Source organism: Falco punctatus (assembly GCF_963210335.1).
Source record: "Falco punctatus genome assembly, chromosome: 2".
Lineage (NCBI taxonomy): Eukaryota > Metazoa > Chordata > Aves > Falconiformes > Falconidae > Falco > Falco punctatus.
The window spans coordinates 89013698-89036776 of NC_137581.1; the positions used below are offsets into that span (position 1 = coordinate 89013698).

Consider the following 23079-nt stretch of genomic DNA (forward strand, 5'->3'; position numbering starts at 1 on the left):
ACAACCTTCAGCTGCACAAAGTATCTTAGAGGTCTTAGCATACAGGCAATCTTCAAGATTTAGACAGGTTTAATAAAAGGATCTAGAGAGAGCTCAAATTACAGATCTAAGTGACAGGGAAGATGAAGTTTGCATCCCCAGCAATCTAATTTTTTTTTTTTAAGGGAGAAAAAAATCAGGTTTGTATCATACAGAAAGATCAAACTATGGGAGAGACCACAAAACAGTAGCTGGTTGCTTGAACAGCTGGCAATATTAAGCATATGGAGAAGTTAACCTGTTAGAGGCATACATATAAGCAGGTGAGGTAGAAAGGATGAAATATGAGACAGTCAAAGAACACGGTAAAAGGCTGCCTGGATTGCAAAGACAAGCTTCAATCAACTCTAGCATGGACAAAGAAGTGGTCTTAATCCCTAGATTTCACAGAATCAGTGTAATTTAGGATGGAAGGAACCTTTGGAGGTTACCAAGTCAAACACCCACACACACACACAATAAAAGCAGGGCTAACTTCAAAGTTTTCAGACACACTTCATACATAAAACCAAGATACGAAAGAGAGATCAGGCCCTTTCCCTTATAAGCCTGATTATGGAAAGAAGAAACAGAAATATAGGAGTAAAACTTATAAAACATGAAGTCTGTGAAAAGAAAGGTCATGTTGCCACTGAACCAAAAGGCAAGCAAAGACAAGAGACAGGGAAAATGTCTTGCAGAGGGGAGAGAAAGGGCAGGGTTTATACATTATTTCTTTAAAATGTTAATAGGATTACAATTCCTACAATGTTAATAGGATACAAGTTCTCTGCCTAAGATAGTAAAGAGAGTTATGAAAAGTAAGCCTCCAAAAAATTATTAAGTTTGAAAGTGTCTTATGATTATGCTATAGTATTTACTCTTCAGGCAATGCATTTGACATCACAGTAAATGAGGCATAAACAAAGATCATGAACATGTTAAACAAAAAGCAGTATAAAAATTTTCCCTTCTACATTACTAATTGAAAACAGGTGCAGTCTTTATTATTCAATCCTGAAAAAGTCATAATGAGAAAAGAACACTCCTTGCATGCGAGGAACAGAAATCCTTTCATAATTATGTTCCATTCAGCAACCACTGACTTAGAAGACAAAAAAAAAGGAAAAAGAACAATAGTGGGGTCTTCAAAAGTAGCAATTTTATATTAGAGCCATTGATTTCATCAAGATATCATGATTATTACCACTCCCATCACCAAGCTGTTCAGCCCAGCACAGTCTCATATTTTAAGTTTGGCATCCCAACTCACAACAAAAGGTGTAACAAAGAAATGTATCTGACTCAATGTTTACAGCATCAACCCAAAAAAACCTTCAAAAACATATGGAAGAACCTTCCGGTAAACCTACACGAAGCACAAATTAGAAACTCAAGATCCTAAAGCTGCTGGTGAAATGAGAGGATGGATGGGAAGTGCTTAGAACAGATACGAACATGACTTCTTTTGTCAGGGCTGAGATCAGAATGCCACAGTTTTGAAGATTATGAGAGCTAGGATTCATACTTCAACTGCACAAAATATCTTAGGGATGTTAATCTAAGACAATCTTCAAGATCTAGTTTGAATAAAGGGATCTAGATAGACCTTATATTTTTCAGGCCACCTTCCTGCCTTGATAAGAGGCCTTTCCTTTGTGCAAAATTGTGCAACTGCTATTGTACAGGCTTTCTAATTAAGTTACATTTCCAAAACCAAGAAGAAAGCACACTTAGTTATTTCACCACTGAGTAAGACATTTAAAACATCAACTTAATCCTGAAGCGTACAGGGTTTTAAGAAAGCAAACAGGACACCAACATGGAGAAGTGCTAGCAGCTCCCTTTGTACTTCCCTACTACTACACTAGACCAAGAGATGACACTCTTTCTTTTCCCAGCCACAGTACCCTGAGGCACCAAGGACACAGGTGCAGAAAAACAGGAGATGAACGTTTAAGTTATAAAGCCCGGAGAGACAGGGTATCTAGACATAATTTAGGCAAGTCTGAAAATCTGTTACATAAAAAGAATCAGAATGGCATTTACTGCCTTTAACTGAACAGTTACCTGGCTGACTGTACTGATCTTCATAAGCATCCAGCCAATAAAATCTTAAGACTTGATCATCATCTTCCCCATTCACAAGTGGAAGGAGATTGGGGTCCAGCTGGACTTCTGCCACTACTAGATCGGCTTCATCCTCATCAATTCTGTCCCAGCATGAGACACCTGGGAGAGAACAACTTCTGCAGGTTTTGCAGAAGAAACAAGAAGTAAAATTGTGCCTTTGCTCTAACCACCATTGTTTTGCTTTTTTTTCAGCCCTATATTCTCACACCTTTTGTCATTCTTTCCACTACCAAGCAACATTGCCAATAATGGAGTTTCATCAGATTTCTTCCGAAAAAAAAAAAAAAAAAAAGAAATCCGAGCCATACAAGTATGGCTCTCAGTACACAACACGCAGGCTTTAAAAATCATTCACCTCTTATTTCAGCCTTGGTCATTTAAGCCTTTACATAACAAATACATCCATCCATCTCCACAAGTTCCTCAGTGGGAACAACAGATTATTTCAACAAAACTACCTGTTCAGTCATTAAATATTTAAGTCTTTTTGATCATACAAATATTTTACAGTTTAAAGTTATGGAAACACAGCATTCGAGATCCTTCCAAACAAGTAAACAAAAAAAAAAAACCAACAAAAAAAACAAAAACCCCACAACACGGACCCCCCCCCATTTTTCCTACTTCCAAAGACATGGCTGTTCACCATGTGAAATTACTTCTAGCAATAATACTTTTACCTACAACTAACATTATGAAATACCTTCACAGTTGCTTAGAATAAGCATCATTAGCAATTCCTCATTTTTGCTTACTGGCATCAAAATTCATTGTTCCAACACCCACACTGAGTCACCTCAATGTACTGAAATATGCGTTACATTGTCATGTGCTAAATCCCAAAAACATGAAGTGTTTTTCAATTCAGTAGCTATCAGCATGTTCAACATTACCATTTTTAACATCACTGCAAAAAACCCATTGCATAGCATTATCATCATTCTGTCTGTTTCACAGACAAATACGAAGATAGAAAGTTTATGGATATTGAAAGGCTTCTTGGTGGAAGGAAAAAAAAAAAAGAGAGATTCTTACAAGACAGATGTCTCTTTCTTCTCTGATTCCAGCTGCTCTGTCTCCTTTTGAATTTCCTTGTCTCTCTTCAGGCTTTCAGCTGTCTCAGGTATAGTTTCCACATGTTCTGCTTCCATAGGTTCATCAAAGTCCTCCTCATCAAAATCCATCATTCCCTGATCATCATCTGGAAGTGCTGCACATAGAACTAAAGGCTTGAATCATTAAAATGACACACTGTATACTACAGCGGTATGCACAGATAACATACTGTATGCACGAATGTAATATACAGTATTAATATACAATCAAGATACCACATTTAAGCTATCTAAGCATCTAACTAGTATAAACCAAGAAGTGTTTTAACACAAATATGCCATGTTTACAGAGTTTCCAGAACTGGGATTTGACTTCTTTTTGATACCTTCAATAGCTTTCTCTCCTACTGTCTTCACTATTCCCCCATTTTCTGCAGGTTTTTGCACATACTTGGTATCCTCATTTTCAGAGACTATGACAGATTTTGCTGTGTAATTGGGATGTTTAGGATGAAATGAAGCTGGAGGAAGAGTTTCCTTTCTGAGATGAGCAGGAGTTTTCTTTGATACAGGGGTGATTACCTGAAAGACATTTCAGCCACGAATTAAAAAAAAACCCAGAAACTCTTAAAAGCAAAAAGGGGGGGGGGGGAAAAAATCCTAGCACTTACTATTTCCAGAACTAGTAACCATGGCTGAAGGAAGAGCTCCACACATTTTGCAGCATGACAGCTAAAACCCCTCAAGAGCAAACTCTAAATTCTACACCATAATTTCTGCTGTGGTGTGTTTCTACTATGATTTTAAAAAGCAGCTTACAACAGACCATGGCTGATATCTTATTAAGTTCATGGTTACTTTCACCATTTTTCCCAAATAGCATTACAGCATTCCTAAATTAAAACCTCTACCTGTGTCAACTGAGTTTGTGACAATGTATGTCAGGCAGGGACAGAGCCTGGAACAACTGGGGAAGGCCAACACGGCACTTTACAGAGTGCTTCTCCATTGAACTTCCTCATGCTACACATGACAGCGTGAGCAAGGAAAACAAAATCAGATTTCAGCACACTCTGCAAGCCTAAACTCTGAGGAGGCAGTAAGCAGAGCTTGTTTCTCAGACAGGATACTACTATGACAGCAGCTACAGAACGCGTGCATGAAGTAGCCTCCACCACGACCAACAACAGGTCTCTGCATCTGCTGACCCTTAACCTTTGGCAAGGGCCAAAACCTTTACCATCAGGGAAAGCTATTATTTACAGACACAGAATTTATAGTTACAAACAATCATTTCTACTGTTTTAATCTCAGTTCAGCTACTTCTACTCCAGACAACAAACCCAACCCTTCACTCACCTTTAACAGAAAGCAAACAAACTACCTTCACCAACAATTTTTTGTTAGCTAAGCCAAATGAATTTACTTGTACTTCTGCTTGTCTCCTGAAGTAAAAAGCATCACTGCTATCTTCCTTTTTATGTCCATTTATTTTCTAAGGCTGTATTCTTCATCCTATTCATCTGTTTCATTGCCTAAAATCTCCAATTCCTCTTCCTAGGACCACAAAAGCTATCACTTCAACTGCCTGTCTGGGAATTAATTTCCTCCTCAATGTTTCCTACAGAAGTGACCGCTATTTTGCACCATAAAGACAAAGATCCTTTCTTACTGTATTTCCCCCTTTTTTCTTTTTCAATTGCTTCTAGGCTCCAACACAGCTGTTGAAATGAGTGCCACTGGTGATTATTTTCAACGTAATAGTTGATGTCACAATTACACAAGGTTTCACAAATCAGATTTATCTACTCTACTCCATTTGCCTTCTACAGGCTCTTACCAAATATCTCATTGGATTTCCAGCTATAAAGACCTTCTCATTTACCAGAACTCTTTAACAAAATGCTAGCCTTCCATCCTTAGCAGCCCATCCCTCTTTTCACTCCCAAATCTTCCACTAGTGTAAACTTCTATCCACAGCTTCAATTTCCCATTTGCTTCCCCTTTCTGCAGAAGATGAGTTTCTTAACCTTTTCCACACCCACACACTTTCTTCTGCTTATTTTGCTTCCCATCATCCTTTCCTTACCACAAGGGTGTTTTCTACTCTTAGGAAGAGACAAAGCAAAAGCTAACCTTCATGTGATGCACCTAATGTTATAAAAACATTTCACCTGTCAAATGTAACAGCTACCTACCCCTACTACACTAAAGATACAAAAAGAGTTACACACTGTTTATGTACTAACATGGAAGGGGAAGAGGAAAAATGCATGGAGTTACACAGTAACGTTGCTAAGGAAGCTAACAAGAAAGGTAATTTCTAAAAGCAGAAATCAAAGACAACAGTATTCAAATCAATCAAAACACAGATTAATACTTATGAATGACAACTTTTTTCATTTTTTCCTTTACCTTAGGAGTTTGGGACTGCACAGAGAAAGGATTCAGTGATACTCCAGCAGATCTTTTCCTTTTCAGCATTATAATTGGTGGTGGACTTAGCTGAACAGTCTGAAGTGACAAAACGAAGAGGTGTTGTTTAGTGTTTTCTTTTGCCTCTGTTAGTAATTTTTTCCATCAAAGAAAAAGCAGGTCATCAGTATTCCTCATTTGCCCAAGAAAACACACCTCCTGACATACAACTCAGCCATATAAAAAAAAAAAAAAAACAAAGTTACCTGAGCAATCAGGCCATGAAGACAGACACTAGATTTTTTTTTGGTACACAGTCTGAGAGAAAAACTGTCATCAGTAAGTGAAAATTTTCAAACAATGGGCATTTCAATAGCTAATCACGCCTTTACTGCACGACTATCACAATAACTGGTGATATGTTCCTCATGTCTGCTGAAACAGTAGTACTGAGCACACATGTCTTAGAAAGGCAAAAGTGCTCTTTCAGCACTGTCACACTTGAGGAAAACCCATTGTAATTTATCTACATGTACAGATACTTTATACTTATCAACAGCTAATAACAAGAGACATTTTAGAAAACAAACAACAAAGCCAAAAAAACCAACCTAACTACTGTTTAAGTAAATACAAGCCATAGTGTAATTATTAGCATTGTTTTCCCTAATCAATGCTCCACAAAATCTGACAGCATTAAAACACATTTGCTTAATGATTTGAGGGTTTTTGATAGCCTAACATATTACAACTCTCAGATGCCACAGGGAGGAATAAAATTGCAAGCGCACAAAACCAAGAGAACAACTTGACCTACACCCCTCTTACTGCTCTGTAAAAACACACTATGCTTTTTATGATACAACATACTTCAATTCACCATCTCACCACTACAGCAGTTGCATGCTTTACATGTGAGCAATCCTATCAGTTTTAAGAAATCCTGCTAAGGGACATAAACTCATTGAGAAGTCATTAATGATGAGGAACAGCCTCATTTAACAGTCCAACCCTGCTACGGCAGCCACCTTGCACACACTCCTAGTGCTGAGAAGATGTAAATCTGCTCCTTTGTAGCAAACCGTGGAAAGCAGGAGGAGGCAGATAGAAGTTCAGGCTACATCATTTGCTGAAACAGTCCTCCCTCAGCTCCTCTCATGAACCCAAACACGCCAGATGGAAATATCCTACAGTATACTGGCTGGAGCATGGTGATAAACATATATGGTACACATGATTCAGATGCAGCTAAGTCTTGTTTCACTCCAAGCTGACTAAAACCTAGAAGGCTGCATTAGTTTATTATTAATGTGATGTAGAACCTACACTGTGTCTAATCAGGGCACAGCAGTTTTGGCTTATCAAACTAAAAGAATCATGCAACTTCTGCATGGTGGAGATGACAGGTAGACTGCATACATACATGGAATGTACCAAGCACATGTGCTATGGAAGAAATCAATCTTAGATGGTCTAGTTTTATGAAGAAATTTATTTTCTTGATACCACAGCAAGAAAAATGAATGGATTATGATGGTTCGAGCAGATTTTATTAATATACTTACTTCAGCATTAAGATCTTGAAGAATATCCCCTAGTAAATCATCCTTTGACAGGTCCACAGTTTTCTGTAACATAACAGATCAGCCAAACAGTTCTTAGTTATATGTGCAAACCCAATCAGGAGACCAGCAGCAAATGACTAAAGGGTTTCTACAAAACACAAACAATGTTTACAGGAATGCTCCATAGACAACAGACTGTAATAGGAGTTTATGTCTTGCTAGACACAAGAAACTGAAATAAGCCCTCGCTTTATTCCACTCCCACTAAAACACTGCAAACAAGTTAGAAATCTTTAAATTCAAACATGTTAACACTTACATCTGTGTTTTTCTTCCCAGCACTGGCTATAAACATAGACTTAATTGTGTTTGGCTTTGACACCACAGCTTTCTTCACATTCTTTTTATCAACCGTAGATGTTTTGCCACCTTTTCCTACAGAAAAATATAAAATTGTGAATTCTACATCCAAAAAGTTCAGTGTTTAAGGGTCCATTTATTAGCAGGAATAGACAGCTAGCTGAGGTAGTCTACTTCTTCCACCTTTACACTGCTGGCTGAAATGAAGCCTAAACATCTTTAACTTGCTCCCACCTTTATAAAGGCTGCCATGCACACACACAAAAAAGCAAAACCCTATCAGCAGCCTATCATTCGCAGTCATGTCAGAGATTCACTTTGCATACTCAAGTTCATACTCCAGAAAAAGGACCAAGATACATTACATGGAAGCACCTCCAGAAAAAGACAAGTATCCAGGAGTTTGGCACTAGGCTTGGATTCTCAACATCAGATGTAATTTCTTGGTTGGCCACCAACTTCACAAAAGTTGGCACAATCATTTAATCCCAGATCCTTAAAAGCATGCCAGGATTTTAGTGGCCAGAGACACCACACATCCTTTAGACACGGGCTTTGGAAACCAAGATCGTTCCTAGATGCATTTGTCCTAGAAATGAAAATCTGACAGAATACTGTTGGCAAAATTGCCCTAGTCATGTTGAAGCAGTTAGCAGCGATTTTACCACATTTTGTGGACCTCTAGCTTCTGCAGTACGGAGGCTAAACAAAATCCACAGTCACAGGCATAAAATTACAGAGCTCCAAGTAACATGTCATTTGGCCATATTCACTACATACTGATGCCAAAAAGTTGCCCGTTTTAGGTGCCTTTTAAAAGCCACTGGCAAGCATTCTACAGTGGTCATGTTCAGCCTACCTTTCTTATTGGAACCAAGAGCATCATCATCCAGATCTTCATCAAAGATTTCCCTTCCATCTTCTACATAACCTATCCCATCTGTAAAAAACCAAATTGTTAAAAATTTGCATTTTAAATTCTGGTATTTCTAAATATATTCATAATCAAAACTTTTACGTATTTAAACATTTGCCCCCTTTAATATAGAGCAAAATGTATAAATGCAAAAAGTGTTTAAAAACCTACAGCACTCTCAGCTCTATCTTCTATTAGACTAAATATATTGCTACCTGTTTAATTAGAAATTATCAATTACAGTACTACTTTTTAAAGTTACATCACTGAGAACTGGAAATAAAATTTCAAACACAGTTCTAAATGAAATATATTTTCATTACCATACTAAAACACTACTATGAGAACAATGCAAAAGATTCATTTCCATATAAAAGCTTACCTCTTTCTTGTCTTCTACAACAATTTTTAAGGATGTACTAACTACAACTTACCTCAAATTATGAACATTGTGAAGCCTAATTGAGTTATAACACTATAATCAAAATAACTCTCCAAATGATTCTTACTTACCATCATCAACAATCCAGTCATCATCCTGTCGTTCTCTGACCATCTTCGAGTATTCTTCCTCATCTATTTCATCATAAACACCTGTGAACTCCTCAACCTACAGTTAAGGTACACTGAGGATTAGCAGTTCCCATACAATTATTTATTAATATAGGTCATCAGTAAGAACATAGAAGTTCCCAAGAAATGTATGGTTTCCTACACTGTTACATTGTTCACAACTAGTAAGCACAGTTATTCATTCAGTTTAAGTTTCCTCTTTGGTAGTTACAAAAGACAGGTTATCAATTTCTAAAATTATCACAGCATCCTGAAATTCAAAATCTACTGAAGCACTCGCAGTGCTGCTCATTTCATATTACAAAAAATAAAAAAATTTAAAAAATAAAAAAATAAAAATCCTAGCGATGGAGGCTTCTGACCTTTGGCTCTACTCTCAAACACCAAGATGAACTTGGTGAAACAGAAGATGATTTCATGTGTCCAAGCATAATGCTGAAGAAGCTCTTCTGTGCCTCCGGGTAAATTTGCATGTTAACAATCTACACACTTCAGGCTTCTTTAGATTTATCCATCTCAATGTAGAAGTCACTTCCTGTTGGCATTACAATTCACTGGACAGTATCAATGTTACACTGCCAGATTTCAGTTACAGATCAGATACCAGTTAAATACTTAAATTCTGGTTTCTTTGTGGAAACACAGCATGTCAATATGAATTGATTTTGGTCATGTAAAGCTGTGAAATTCATTTAAAGTTTAAAATAACTTGAAGTTTAAAAAAAAAGTACTTCGTATCATAATGTCAGTTACGTAATTGAATCTTAAAAGTTGCCCCTTCCCTGTGGGATAGTTATCAAGCAATACCAAGCATGTTTGACTTGCAGTTAATAAAAGTGTTTTTGTTTTGAAAACAGAAAGAAATAAATGATACCAGAAAGCAGCAAGACAATTACAGTTATATTCTCAAAAAACATACATCCTTAAAAAAACAAAATCTGATCTGAAAGGCAGTGTTTCTCATAACTTTTAGATATGTATAAAGGGTAGTTAAGCATCTTGGCTCACATTCACTTTTTAATAAAAAGGAAAGATGAGGAATTTTCACCTCATATTTTATTTTTTCTCCAGATTTGGCTTTTTTCAAACGTTCCAGTGCTTCTTGCTGGCCTCTTCTAGACTTCTTCTCACGCCTAGAACGTGATGCTGCAAAACTTCCAGACTCATGCATAGCTGCAATTAAAAAAACCAAGAAATAAATTCAGTAATGAGCTGCTGTTATCTTTGGTACTTCAGTGTTCAGTGATGTATTAGTAGATGGTTGCCGTTTTGCCTAAAACCAACATTGAAATCTACCTAGCTAAAAGCACACAGTCAGGAATGGCTCTTGATAAGCCAATTCTGAAATTATACTGAAGGCATGGTCTCAGACAGACACACAGATCAAACAGACTTTGTGCCAGTTCACATTCAGCAAGAAGCTACCACTTACATTCCCAAAGCACCTCTCAAATCTCATCAACCCTTAGATGAAAAGCATCCCCCCCCCCCCCGGCTCTTTCCTTGGGAATTTCCAGCTCCTTTTATTTTGCATGTCTCCATGACAACTCAGGAGTAGACAGACTTAGAAAAGGCCTATATTGCTACAAAGCAGTAACAGTTTTCATGATGGCTGAGTGTGGCTAGATAGAGACAAACTGGTAAATTGCCGGTAGCAAAAGTCTGCCACCCCATTTCCTCTTACAGTGTCTTCCATTCACAATGCTCCCCCCAGCAAGGTGCTCTCTGCTTCTCTTGACCATTTTCTCTCTTGATTTTTGTGGGGTGTACATTTACCTGACCACAGAGAATGAACGGTCCCAATCCAGCCTATGAAAGCAGACAGCTAGCCCAGGAACGAGACTACGGGTTTTGCGTGACAAGCTGAACAGCTACAGGCAGCGGAGACCCAGGGCTGGTGCGAGCAGCCAGGCCAGGCAGCCAGGGGAGGCCAGTCCATCCCTGGTGACAGCAGGCGACCAAACTGTGAACAGGGCTGCACCCTGGCAGCACGGCCCGGACAAGTAAGGATTGGGATTGCTGTGTGCTGGGACGGGCTACAAAGGAGCCGTCTGGTAACAGATGTGGAAGAACCGCAAAGCTGTGACACTTCGGGTGTATTTGTGCACGGACTTTCCGTCAGTTCTTTGCGTTTGCTATAAGCAAGCGCCTAAAGCAACATGCTCCTCCCCAGGCAAACACATTCTGAGCCCCAGCCGGGCCCAGCCGGGCCCAGCCGCGCCTGCCGGTGCCCTCCGCAGCGCAATGCCAGCGCTCCCGCCGGGCACGGCAGCCCCAGCCGGCGGCCCGCGAGGGGGAAGCAGCCCACGGCCTCGCCGCCCGGGGCAGGCCGGCCCCACCGCCGCGGGTGAACGCTGCGGGGCCGGAGGGGCTGCGCGGCCGCCCCCGCCGCCGGGCACAAACCGCCCCAACCTGGCGTAACGCCCCCGCCTGCCGGGGAAGGGCCTCCCCGCTCGGGCGGCGCAGCCACCGGCCCACTGAGCCGCCCCACGGCACGGAGGGCGCGGGACGCTGCCGGCCCCCGGGCGGCGCCGCTCAGCCCCGGCCCCGCGGGCTGGGGGCAGGGGGGGCGGGGGGCTCGGATCGGAGCGCGGCCCGCCGCGCACGCGCGCTCCCGCTCACCGCGCGGACACCCGCTGTACGCGCGCGCCCGCGCTCTCCTCCCTCTCCCCCTCCCCAGCTCCCCGCTCCAAGCGCCGCTGCCCCTCGCCTCACACCGCACGGCTGGCAGCCGCCGCCCCGCCGCGGGGAGGGAGGCCGCCGCCCCGGGCGCCCCGTCCCCTCCGAGCGGGCGCCCCGCGGCCCTCACCGTCCGGGCTCCCAGCGCCGCTCTCGGCCATGGCGCCCGCGCGCTCCGCTCGCGCCAAGGCTCCCGAAAGTGGCGCGAGACGGGAGCCCCGCGAGCCGCCGCCGGGGCGGCAGCCAATCAGCAGCCGCAGCGCCCGCGGGTCCGGCCGCCCCGCGCGGGGGCGGGCCCGGCGCTGCCGCCCGGGGCGGGGGCCGAGCGGCGGCCGCCGGCGGGGCGGGGCGGGGCGGGAGCGCGGGCTGCCGCGGGACAGGGCCTCCGGGCGCCCCCAGCCCGGAGCCGAGTGCGGGAAGGACGGCCCGGGCGAGGCAGAGCCATTTCCTGGGCGAGGCCTACGCCGCCGGCGGGCCGAGCTCTGGCTGAGGCCTGGGCTGGCGGATGCAACCGCCTCAGGCGCCGGGCCGGGCATGGCCCGCCGGTGGAGCCGCAGCCGTGCAGTCACTGGTTGATCCCAAGGTTCCGAGCCGGGCTGAGAGCGGCAGCAAACGACACCATCCCGCGAGTTGCGTCTGCGGGATGTCCAGCAGGGCTTCCACCTGCCACAAGGGTGTCGGGGCCCATGAACCATAGCGATGTGGTGCCTCGATTGGGGCAAAATAATATAAATGCACACCGCTGAACTGGGAGGAGGTGGTCGTTGATGCCAGTCGTCTGAAAGCTGGAGCCAGGCTGCAGCGGGAGCGTCAAGGACTGCCTGTAGCACCACTGTTAGCAGTAGGCCAGTCCCTGTTAGGAGAAACAGGCATTTCCCACACGTTTTTCAACAATATATAACCGCTGAAGCTAGAAGAGTGGCCACGACAATCACTAACATCTGTGGGAGCCATGGTTCCTTTTTACATATTTAAAGTAGGTATTGTCCTCTGTCACAGGCATCAGGAGCTCCTTCAGTAAACTACTCTCTGGTCTCCTCAGAGAGAGGTAGTGGTTGGCCAGCTTAGCAACAAAATAGCTAATGTAATGGATGCCCTTTTATTTCCCAAATCCCTTTAATTTTTTTTCTTCCTTGCTAGGCATGAAAAAAAGAGATGCAGATTGGATTTCTTAAGAGGCCAGCTGCGTAGAGGACTCGGAGAAAAGACTTGTCAGAGCTTTTTCCTTGCATACACCTGACTGGCAGATTGGGGAGATGGAGTATGTTCTGCTGATCTTGATGCTGTGGAGATGGCAAGACTATTATACAACAGCCTTCAGCTGAGGAGCAAGAACTATGTCCAGAAAAGGATATATTTCAGTTTCAAGTGTAGTTGGATATGTTTTTAAAAGCCTCAGTTAAGACAACTGCAGCTTTACAAGTCCTCTCTGAATCGTCTTAGATCTGTCTGCCTATGACTTCATTAAGAAACCCAGGGAAACCAGTGAGGGTTGTGCTATTTCACCAAAGATTAACCTTGATCTTTTTCCAAAAACACCAGTGTTGGCCAGTCGGTACCCAAAGAACTTGCCACCTTCATTTGCAGAATTTTCTGGAGGAGCGTTTTCTGCTCATGAAAATACGTGGGGACTGACTGCAGCTTCTAACAAAGGCAGGTAGCACCAACACTTCAGAGCCATCTGAGAGTGACCAGGACTCTCTCCTTACAGCTGAAATGCTGTTGCTGGAGCATTAGCTGGTATTATTTGGCCTGGATGTACTAACTATTGCCAACTATCTAGAAGAGAGAATTCTTACAGTTTTGAAACTGAAAATTATTTTCCTTCTCCACAAGGACTGCTTCGTACTGGTAAGAGAAAAATAAAAACCTACCAGACATTGATGCTTCTAACTTATCTACCCAGTTCCTAGTACAACACTACATCTCACTGCTGGACCTAGTCTTAAATCGAAGCAGAAATACTACCCTAACCACCTGTGGCAGCTCCCTGGTGCTTAAAAGGGACCGGCCACCCCAGCATCCAGAATGCCCATTCCCAGGCACTCAACAAATGGAGGCCACCTCTCTCAGCAGTAGCTATTTATTAAATCCATTTAGATGTAACAAACTCACATCCTTGGAAACACTGGCAACTATAGGAGGAATGCCTATCTGACCTACTGTCCTGGTTTCAGCTGGGACAGTTTACTTTCTTCCTGGTAGCTGGTACAGTTTTGTGTTTTGGTTTTAGTATGAGAAAAATATTGATAACACACTGATGTTTCAGCTGTTGCTCAGCAGTGCTTACACTAAGTCAAGGATTTTTCAGCTTCTCACCCCACTCCACCAGTGAGTAGGCTGGGGGTGCACAAGAAGCTGGGAGGGGACATAGCTGGGACACTGGGACACTAACCCCAACTGGCCAAAGAGATATTCCATACCATATGATGTTTCCTCCTCTGCTGAGAATGACTTAGTGGGAAAGCTGGCTGGGGCCACTGCTTGGGAACTGGTTGGGTATCAGTCAGCAGGTGGTGAGCAACTGTATTGTGCATCACTTGTTTTGTATATTCCAATTCTTTATTATTATTATTTTCCTTTCCATTTCTCCCTTAAGCTGTCTTAATCTCAGTGCCTGGATTTTACTCTTTTTTTTTTCTTTTTTCCCCCCAGTTGTCTCCCCCACTCCCCCATCCCACTGCGGGGGCCGGGGGGCGGGGGCAGGGGGGGGCAGTGAGTGGGTGAGCAAGTGGCTCTGTGGTGTTTAGCTACCTGTCCAGTTCGGCCAAGACACCTACATACAGTCTTTCATTTGGTGCATTTATCAGCTGTTTGGTTTATTTCTGTTTTTAAACACATGCACAAAACAAGATCACATCACTAAGCGTGATGTGGGGTTCAGATTCAGAAGTTACTCAATTTAAGCCATGATAAAGAAACATTTATAAAATACATGTCACAAAATTGTTCAGTTTAAATAAAAATAGAGTGATACTGCACATTTCATATATACCTAGCTTTCACATGCTTTGGAATTTTAGATTGACTGGATTTTAACGCTTTTGATTAAAATAAAATAATACTCTTTGTCAGCTGTCATGCAAACAGTGGCATGTTTGTCATTCAGGTGATGCCATGATTTGAGCCGGTACACAGTGATACAGTTAATTTACCGAACTGAAGTCATTGCTATAGCTCCACTGTGGGACAGTGCAGATCAAACAAAAGTCTTTTTCATGAATGTTAGTTCAATCCTGACATTCATCTCTGGCCGTAACAAGAATGCATCTGTTTCCCACAGCACAGCATAAAAAGCATATTTAAATGCTCAGGGGGTGGGGAGGCAGGACATGCACTTTGCTTTGGAAAAGAAAGTACCCAGCAAGATTTGGGACTTCCTCTGCTAAATGGCTTTATCACAGCAGATTACTTTGAGTTGATCTTTAAACTCCCTTGGGACAGTCATACAAGAACAACTTGGTGAGACCTTTGCTCAATTGTCTATTGAGTACAAGAAGTGGCAATTCTGCCGTGCAGTTCAGAACCATCCAACGTTCTCTCAAGGGAAGTGTCATAGCTGCAGAAAAAAGTGCAAGAAAAGCATGGTAACAAAGATGGTAGACAGCCAAAAACATGGTACAGAAGAGGAAGCTCAGGAAACTCCCAGATTTCAACAAAAGGTGACAAAGATGTATTTTTACCTGTTGTTTCCTTAGAGCTGTAATTTAAATACATAAGTTATGAATAGAAAATACTGTAAACTCATTGCAAGAGCTCCAAAATAATATGAAAAGTATTATATATTAACATATGAAAGTACAAATGGAGTATAGTATCAAACCTAAGTTAGATGGACAAAGTATTGAGGATTATTCTTGTCTTCCATTTTATGTCTAGGGCATGCTTGATTTGTCTCAAAGACAGTATGACAACAAGTTAAATCTCTGAGATTCAGACATTACACATTAAGCTTATGGTTGGTAATTTTTTTGGTGATGGAGAAAAAATATGTTGAAACTTAGAGGTGGTATAAAAACCAGAATGCAAGTAAACCATGAATTACAGTGAGGTAGCAAATTCACTTGTATTATGTCTAATTCAAAATGCCTAAACATGTCATTAAGCACAGATGATCTTTGTGGAGAATCACGTGTATGGTAGTGCTCAGGATATGAATGTATATGCTTTATGTGTGTATCTCCTACAAATGTGGAGTATTTAATTCTCTTACTTTTAATCATTATATTGGTCTGAATTAATTCATGTTATCACTCAATTAACTTAAAGTTTTTACATCTAATACGATCCAGCTTTGTCTACTTCCTTTCAGAAGCTGCTTAAACTGTGCTGTTCACATGACTTTTCAACATGAATTACTTAACTATATAAGGGACTAAACTCCTAAAGGAGCACAGGTTATGTAAATTAAAAATAAAACCTCAATTGATTACTTACCAAGAGGTCATTCTTTTCAAATCTCTTCACAGGTAGTTAACTGATAGAAATAGGAAGAAATAGATGCTTCATTTGTTTATCAGTAAAGATAATGCAGACACTCATGTTCAAAGGGTAGGTTCCTTGCTTACCATGCCTGTAAATGCCTTTTGTTCACTACACAGCTCTTTCTAATTTCCTGAGTTACCTGCTAACATCAGGATGAAGAGAATGAAGTTGCTAGTAGGCTGTTAAGGATCTGAAATGCAGATGTGAAATAGAAACTAGAGCAACATATCAATTTCCATTCTGACAGAAAAAAAGGTCTATGGAATGAACATCAAGAGATGGTTTTGGTTTGTTTTTTTTTAAAAAAAACCCACACACATCAAATTCTGATTGCAGTTAAATTACAGCAAATCCTAGTACTCAACCAGAACTGGAGGAATTACACTAACTGGAACAGAGCAGGATGTCATCACCAGCCTGCCTAACACAATATTCCTATTCAAGCCTAGAAGGAAAGTACAAAATATTATAATGTAAATTAAATAGGGAAGACAAGTGAGAGCAAACTCACAGAGCATGAGCCCTTACATAATTATAATGTCTAAGAATTAAATCTGATGCCAGTGGTATTCAAGAGCATACAGTTATTGCCACAGCATGAAAGTCTGTTTTAACTACTTTCACCGCTCTCTCTTTACAATGGCACAAAAATTAACAATTAATGTATAAGCAGAACATTATTGCAGAGAGGCTGTTACATTTCAAGACCTGGCTGAAGATCAAATGTGCTTCCATGGGTGAATACTCTCAGAATTCATCATTTCACATCTTTGGCAGAAAGGAGGACAGTATCATGAGAGGCTGCAAAGTCTAGCTGTAATCCTGACAACTCTGTCTTGCTGGATTGTTGCTGGTGCAGGCTGTGCTCACGGCATGGAGAAGCAGCAAGGGCCAGCTGCTGCCTGTGGAAGGGAAGCCCAGCGTGGAGAGCCTGGTAGGACAGTCGGGACCTCATCCCCCAGCCCCTGAGGACTGCGAGCAGGGCAGCCCAGGGGTGGGAGTGAGCGTCAGCCCAGAACCCAGAGCAGACAAGTCCATGCTGATGAGGCAAGTCTGAGGTCAAACCAGAAACACGACTCAGGGTTGGATCCAGTGGTGGACCTGGGTCAGACACAGCCCAGGGATCACCAGGCAAGTCCATGGTGATAAGGCAGGTCCATGAAGTCAGCCTGTGGTTGGGGACCAGGATCAGACACAGCCTAGGGATGACCAGAGGAGTCCATAGTGATGAGGCAGGTCCAATGTCAAGCTAGGGAGCTAGGGAGCCAGGGACACAGCTGTGGCTGAGCTGGAGAGCAGCACTCCTACAGCCCAGCTCCGGCAAGGATGGATGGTGCAGGCCAGAGCTCAGAGCCCCCATGCAGAGGGCAGGGGTCCCGGCTGAGGCTGGTTGGGGTTGTCAGTGCCCTTGGCCCTGGCAGCAGCCCCCTCCCCCAAACAAGGTGTGCTGTCATGCCTTAGAGATCTGGGTTCACAAGGGGTTTGCTGTAGAGTTATGTAATTGTTGTGGGCTGTCACTGGGCCACTTTGTGGGCGCTGAGCCAGGGCAGGAACAAGGGTCTGGGAAGGGGCTATGGCAGAGGGGACTTGGGGGTGGCAGGAACCCTGGGGGCCAGCCCCCAGAGGCTGCTGGCTGGGCTCTGGGAAGAGGGTTCACTCAGGAGCCGGGGCTGGGCAGGGGGCCAGCATGGCAGGGACACCAAAGCCCAGGGTCAGGCTGATGACACAGGAGGAATCACAAGAGAAGACCCCACACAGCCAGGGGCTGGGCGCCGCTGTGTTCAGTTCAGGGCTTAGGAAGGCCTGAGCTAGCTGTCAGGGTGCAGCAAGGGTCAGCTGCTCCCTAAGGACAGGGAGACAACATGTGGCTGGTGGGATAGGGGCCCTGCCACCCAGGGCGCCAGCCCACAGCCTGCAGCAAGGTGAGCTGGGCAGGCCCAGCCAAGAGTCCAGGTCATCAAACAAGTCTTGTCTTGTCTCATCACCACAGGCAAGCCAGGAACAGAAGTCAGGGTCAGGCACAGTGACAGTAACGCGGGTCAGGCATAGCCCAGCGATCACCAGGCAAGTGCGTGGCCATAAGGCAGGCCTAGGCCAGAGCAGTAAGTCAGCCCATGGGCCAAGGTCAAGATCAGGAGGGTCCATGGCCAGGCACAGCTGCAACACATCTGGAGCCACCCACTCCTACAACATAGCTCAGGCACAGACTGAAGGCCCAGGGCAGCACTGAAGTGAGGCTCTTTGGCCTTTGGGCAGCAGGACATGGGGACACCCCAGCTGCGCGTGGTCAGGGTCAATAAAGCTCACTAATGCGTTCAGAGCACTGGCACAGATCCCATGTCAACCTAGTCGTATGGCCATAGCCCTTCATTTATTATAACAAAATCTTACATACTGAATCACTTTCCATATATATATTTGGCCTTCTGGTATCATTTCATTAACATTTCACTGTGCTCAGACAGTGAAACTACAGAAGTTTAGCTGTTACTAAGTGTCACTAATTCCCTCCTTCTTACATGGGTTTTTTTTTTTCAAAAATACACGACCTGCTTAGAAATTGTTTACTCCACAAGTAATAATACAGAAACTGGGAAATGGTTTTCCACTTTCTTTCCCATCTTTCAACCGTAACTATTTCCCCCATTTTTTCTACCTTTCCCAGATTTACTGAGGCCCTTAAGCTGTCAGTGTTCTTCCTCTTAAGACCACAGCATAAAACATTTTGTCTCCTTGCTGTAGCTAGCTTGTCCAAGTGTGGGATCTTAGAATAACTCAGGTTGGAAGGGACCTCTGGAGATCTCTAGTCACCATCCTCCTGGTCAAAGCAGGCCCAGACAGAGCAGATAGTCAAACCTTGACTGGACAGAGCTTGAGCAAACTCAAGGATTGAGACTCCACAGCATCCTGTTCCACGCATCAGGACAATCTGTGGGGTGGCTTTACCTTCTCTCTCCACCACCTCTCTTTTTAAGCTCTGTGAGCCCTCTAGGAGGTTGCCTCTGAAAATGGTGAAGCCTCACTCCTCTTGAGTCATCCAAAGGTAAAGAGAACATGCCTGACACAGCCCATACCACCCCCTTTCAAACACATCAGAGAGCCCACAGAAATGCCAGCACTATTTTGTGCTTGAATCATAGAATCGTTTGGACTGGAAAAGACCTTTAAAATCAAGACCAACTGTTAACCTAGCACTGCCAAGTCCACCACTAAAGCGTGTCCAGAAGTGCCACATCTATATGTGTTTTAAGTACCATCAGGGATGGGGACTCAACCACCTCCCCAGGCATCCTCTTCCAATGCTTGACAACCCTTTCAGTGAAGAAATTTTTTGTAATATCCAATCTAAACCTGAGAACAAATGACAATAATCTCATTTCAGTATCATATCTGAGCAAAGTGTGAAAAATTAGTCCTAGGACTTCCATAGCATGGTAAGTACATACTGGTAAGGTTTGAAAAGCTTTACTGAAATTATTCAGTGAAAGGATTAATAATTTTTACATTCTTGAAGACAGGTAAATTTATACAAGCCTGACAACTTGGCTTTTGTGTTTTACCGTGTAAATTCAGAAAACATATGAGGTTCTTTCTTCCTTTCCTGTAGTTGATACTTTGTGGTCTACATCTTATCTTCCCTCATTCTGTTTTTTTCCCCTTCCTCTCTTATTTAAATTAGCTTATTAAAAAAGTAGCAAGTACAGCTTTGACTAAATGAGGTGGTATTTTTTTTTAAAAAGGATATTTTGTTGTCCTGTTTCCTAATTTTTTTTCCAGATTCACTCTACAGGGTGTGCCCTAGTTTTTCTTTTACTGCATGTTATTTGTGCCCCACTCAAAGCAGAATGCCTAGCCTCCTTATGTCTTATACCTTGGGAGGAGTTGATGCTTCTTTATTTAAAAACCTTATCGCTACAGTGTACAAATGCCTTAGACACAGTGTAAGAGTTCCCATTGTAAAGGGGAGCCTGAAGAGGAAACTGAGAGTAGAAAGTCTTTCAAGTGGTGGATGACAAATTTGGGTTCTCTGTGTCTGATCCACCAAACACTATTCTGTGGTGCTTCTCAGGCGTATCCCTGTGTGTCCCTGTTCCACTGGCATCTGATCCTTCTTTCCAGCACCAGCAAGTCACAAATTTTTCCTTCCTTTCAAGTCCAACTTGGACACTTTTCCTTCTTCCTTAGGTACACTGGCAGGAAGGTAACAGTGAACCTGGGAGAAAAAGTACTTCCAATCAGTTTTGGTGCCTTGATCTGCCTTAATTTAGGCAAAATGGTAGAAGCTGTTACAGGAAGAGGCCTTTAGAGTTTCCAAGTCCCAAGACTGGATATAGACAGTTGTTCTATAAAACGAAACAAGTCTGTGGGGTTGTGGTTTCCTCACCCCCCACTCCGTAACAAATTGGGTTTCCAAACACTTTCATAGCTAAACCCAAGAAAATACTTGGCATACTAATACCATACACATTGCCAGGGAGCTGCTCCTTAAGAAAAGGCAAACCGAGAGGCAAGGGGGAGTCACACTGCTGGCAGGTCAGGGTCCTCACCAGCCAGGACCCAGTCCCACAGTACCTGAGCAAGGTGAGCAGAAAGGGAGAGGGTGACCCAGCCCAACCAAGACTCCAGATCATAAGGTGATCATGGCAATGAGGCAGGTCCAAGGTCAAACCATTTAGTCAATCTGCAGGTCAGGGTTAGGGTCAAGTCCAGGAATCATCAAGCAGGTCTACAGAAATGAGGCAGGTTCAAGGTCAAGTCAGGAAATCAGCCTGCAGTTATAGGTCCAGATCCCAGGAGGGGGTCTTCAGGGAGGAAGCATGGAGGTGTGAAGCTTAAATAGGTCCCCTGAGCCCATCCCCAGAGGGTGTGGGGTGGAGGCCCCAGGTCAGGCTTGTCAGAGCCATCAAGATCTTTTAGTGCCCTCAGGGTCCTGACACATAGGAAGTGACTTATATCTAAGACCAGAATTGCCCAGTTTCCATGAAAATAGAAAACAGCACTCCACCATCATGAGTGTCTCCAAACAAATATCAAATCCCTTCTTCCAGTCATGACAGCACTTAAATATTTCAAATAAAAAGCCCCCAAAATATCTGCAGGGTATTCTCAGTCTCTTTTCCAGAAACAGCTGCATTATGCTGGTAGAAGCTGTCCATAACTGCTCAGTGGGTAGAAGACGCCCAGCCAGTAACATGTCAGATCAAAAGTTTCAAAAGTGGCAAAGTTATAAGCACCTGAAATAAGATCTTAGGCTCAAACACTCTCAATAAATAGTAAAAGCTAAACTAGCTAGCAGATAATAATTTACAGGGAATAAGTACATGTTTTGTTTCAAATATAGTATGTATGTCTCCCCAGATTACGAAAACCTTCAGGTACCCAAAATATTAAACATGAGTGCCCAACAATCACTTGAATGCAGTTTACAGTATGATTTGTTGATGTTTTACTTGGCAGGTTTGCATTTGAAATAGTGTGGGAAACAGTGTAGTGGATATCTAGAAAGCCAGAAGAGGGGAAACAGAGAAAGAAGTGATAACAATGTAGTTTAAATATGAATAGGAAAGTGATTTTTCTTATATTTTATCTGTAATAGTAAGAAAAAGGACAAAGAATATGAATCATTTAGGTGAAGTTTATACTGAGACATGTAAAGCAGAGAGATCTGTAAAATTCAGCATTATGTTTCTTAATAGCATTAAAGTTGCAGCTGTAGTACTGTGCTTGCATCACTCTGCAAGAAACCTATAAAGAACCCAAAACAGAACAGGGAGGATAATGAGAAGATCTGTAAAATATGACCTATTAGAAACTATTCCAGCAACTGGGGCAGTTCAGTCTAGAAAAGTCATGGGAGACGTGACAAAAATACCAATCTACCTGCTGAATGTCAGCTCTCTACTCCAAATCCTGAAAGTATTGTTTCAAAATCTTAATCATGAGAGTCATACAAAAAGCAAAAGAGAGTAAATCTATTCTCTGTGTCCAGTAGAAAAAGCAAGCAGGGGCAATAGACTGCAGCTCAGATGAGACATTAAGAAAACCTTTCTAATAAGAACAAACAGTGGTAGGAGTGGATTGACTAGAATAGCTGAGGTTCTGGGTAGGAAATGACCAAAAGAGGTTAGTGAGTCGAAGTGCTCTGTGCATCCTGCAAGAGAGTCCCACTGCTGGAAATCTCTCATCCTCCCCTGACAACCCAATAATTAAAAGGTTCACTGTTAAAATTATCAAGGACAACAGAACAATATAATATCAGGACAGACAGACCTAGCATTTCCCACACTAAGTGACTGTTTCTCTGACTGTGGAAAAATAAAATGAAGACAGATACCCTCTTGGTCTAACACCAACCATAATTTTTCACCATTTTCTTCAAAAGTGATTATAAAAAGAAAGAAAACAAAGAACTTACCCCAAAGTAGATAACCCCACTAACTCAAAACAGTGCTACAAAGCATGGATGAATACCATCATAAAAAGCCATATTTTCAAGAATTTATGGATTTCAGGTGATGTGTATATATAAACCGTACTGGAATTAACATTACATTTTTAATCAAACTCTTATATAAAGACTGACTAATTTGATTCTGTACAAATATCCTGAGAATATAGTTTTTATTAAGAAACACATCTCCACTATGGAATTATGGAAAGAACCAGCTATAAGATTATGTTATACCAAATCCTATGTTTTTGCTTTTCATAATTTATGGACTGTCATTGCATATAAAGAAACTTCATGGATTTAATCCATATACAACTCTAAAAGACTCTTTCATAAATAGGAAATATTTTTGATGCATTCTAATGATATGGAGAAATAGTGTGAAATGGGGACAATGGACATCGATTGTGATTGTATATGTCTGCTCAA

At 42.6% G+C, this 23079-nt stretch overlaps 1 protein-coding gene across 2 annotated transcripts in view; it reads right to left on the reverse strand.

The window, feature by feature from the left end:
• The window catches only part of POLA1 (DNA polymerase alpha 1, catalytic subunit), a 215053-nt gene extending 192049 nt beyond the window's left edge, over positions 1 to 23004 (reverse strand). Inside the window, exons 1-10 of one of the 2 annotated variants that reach the window (XM_080377635.1) lie at positions 11845 to 23004; positions 10084 to 10208; positions 8976 to 9072; positions 8406 to 8486; positions 7506 to 7621; positions 7187 to 7249; positions 5622 to 5720; positions 3593 to 3788; positions 3187 to 3361; positions 2089 to 2267 (exon numbers count right to left, since the gene is read on the reverse strand). In XM_080377635.1, coding sequence (XP_080233761.1) covers positions 2089 to 2267; positions 3187 to 3361; positions 3593 to 3788; positions 5622 to 5720; positions 7187 to 7249; positions 7506 to 7621; positions 8406 to 8486; positions 8976 to 9072; positions 10084 to 10208; positions 11845 to 12409 — 1696 coding nt within the window. In that variant the 5' untranslated portion in view covers positions 12410 to 23004. Of the gene's footprint in view, positions 1 to 2088; positions 2268 to 3186; positions 3374 to 3592; positions 3789 to 5621; positions 5721 to 7186; positions 7250 to 7505; positions 7622 to 8405; positions 8487 to 8975; positions 9073 to 10083; positions 10209 to 11844 lie in introns of both variants that reach the window. The other variant, XM_080377634.1, reaches the window with a different exon arrangement.
• Positions 23005 to 23079: the final 75 nt, after the last annotated feature.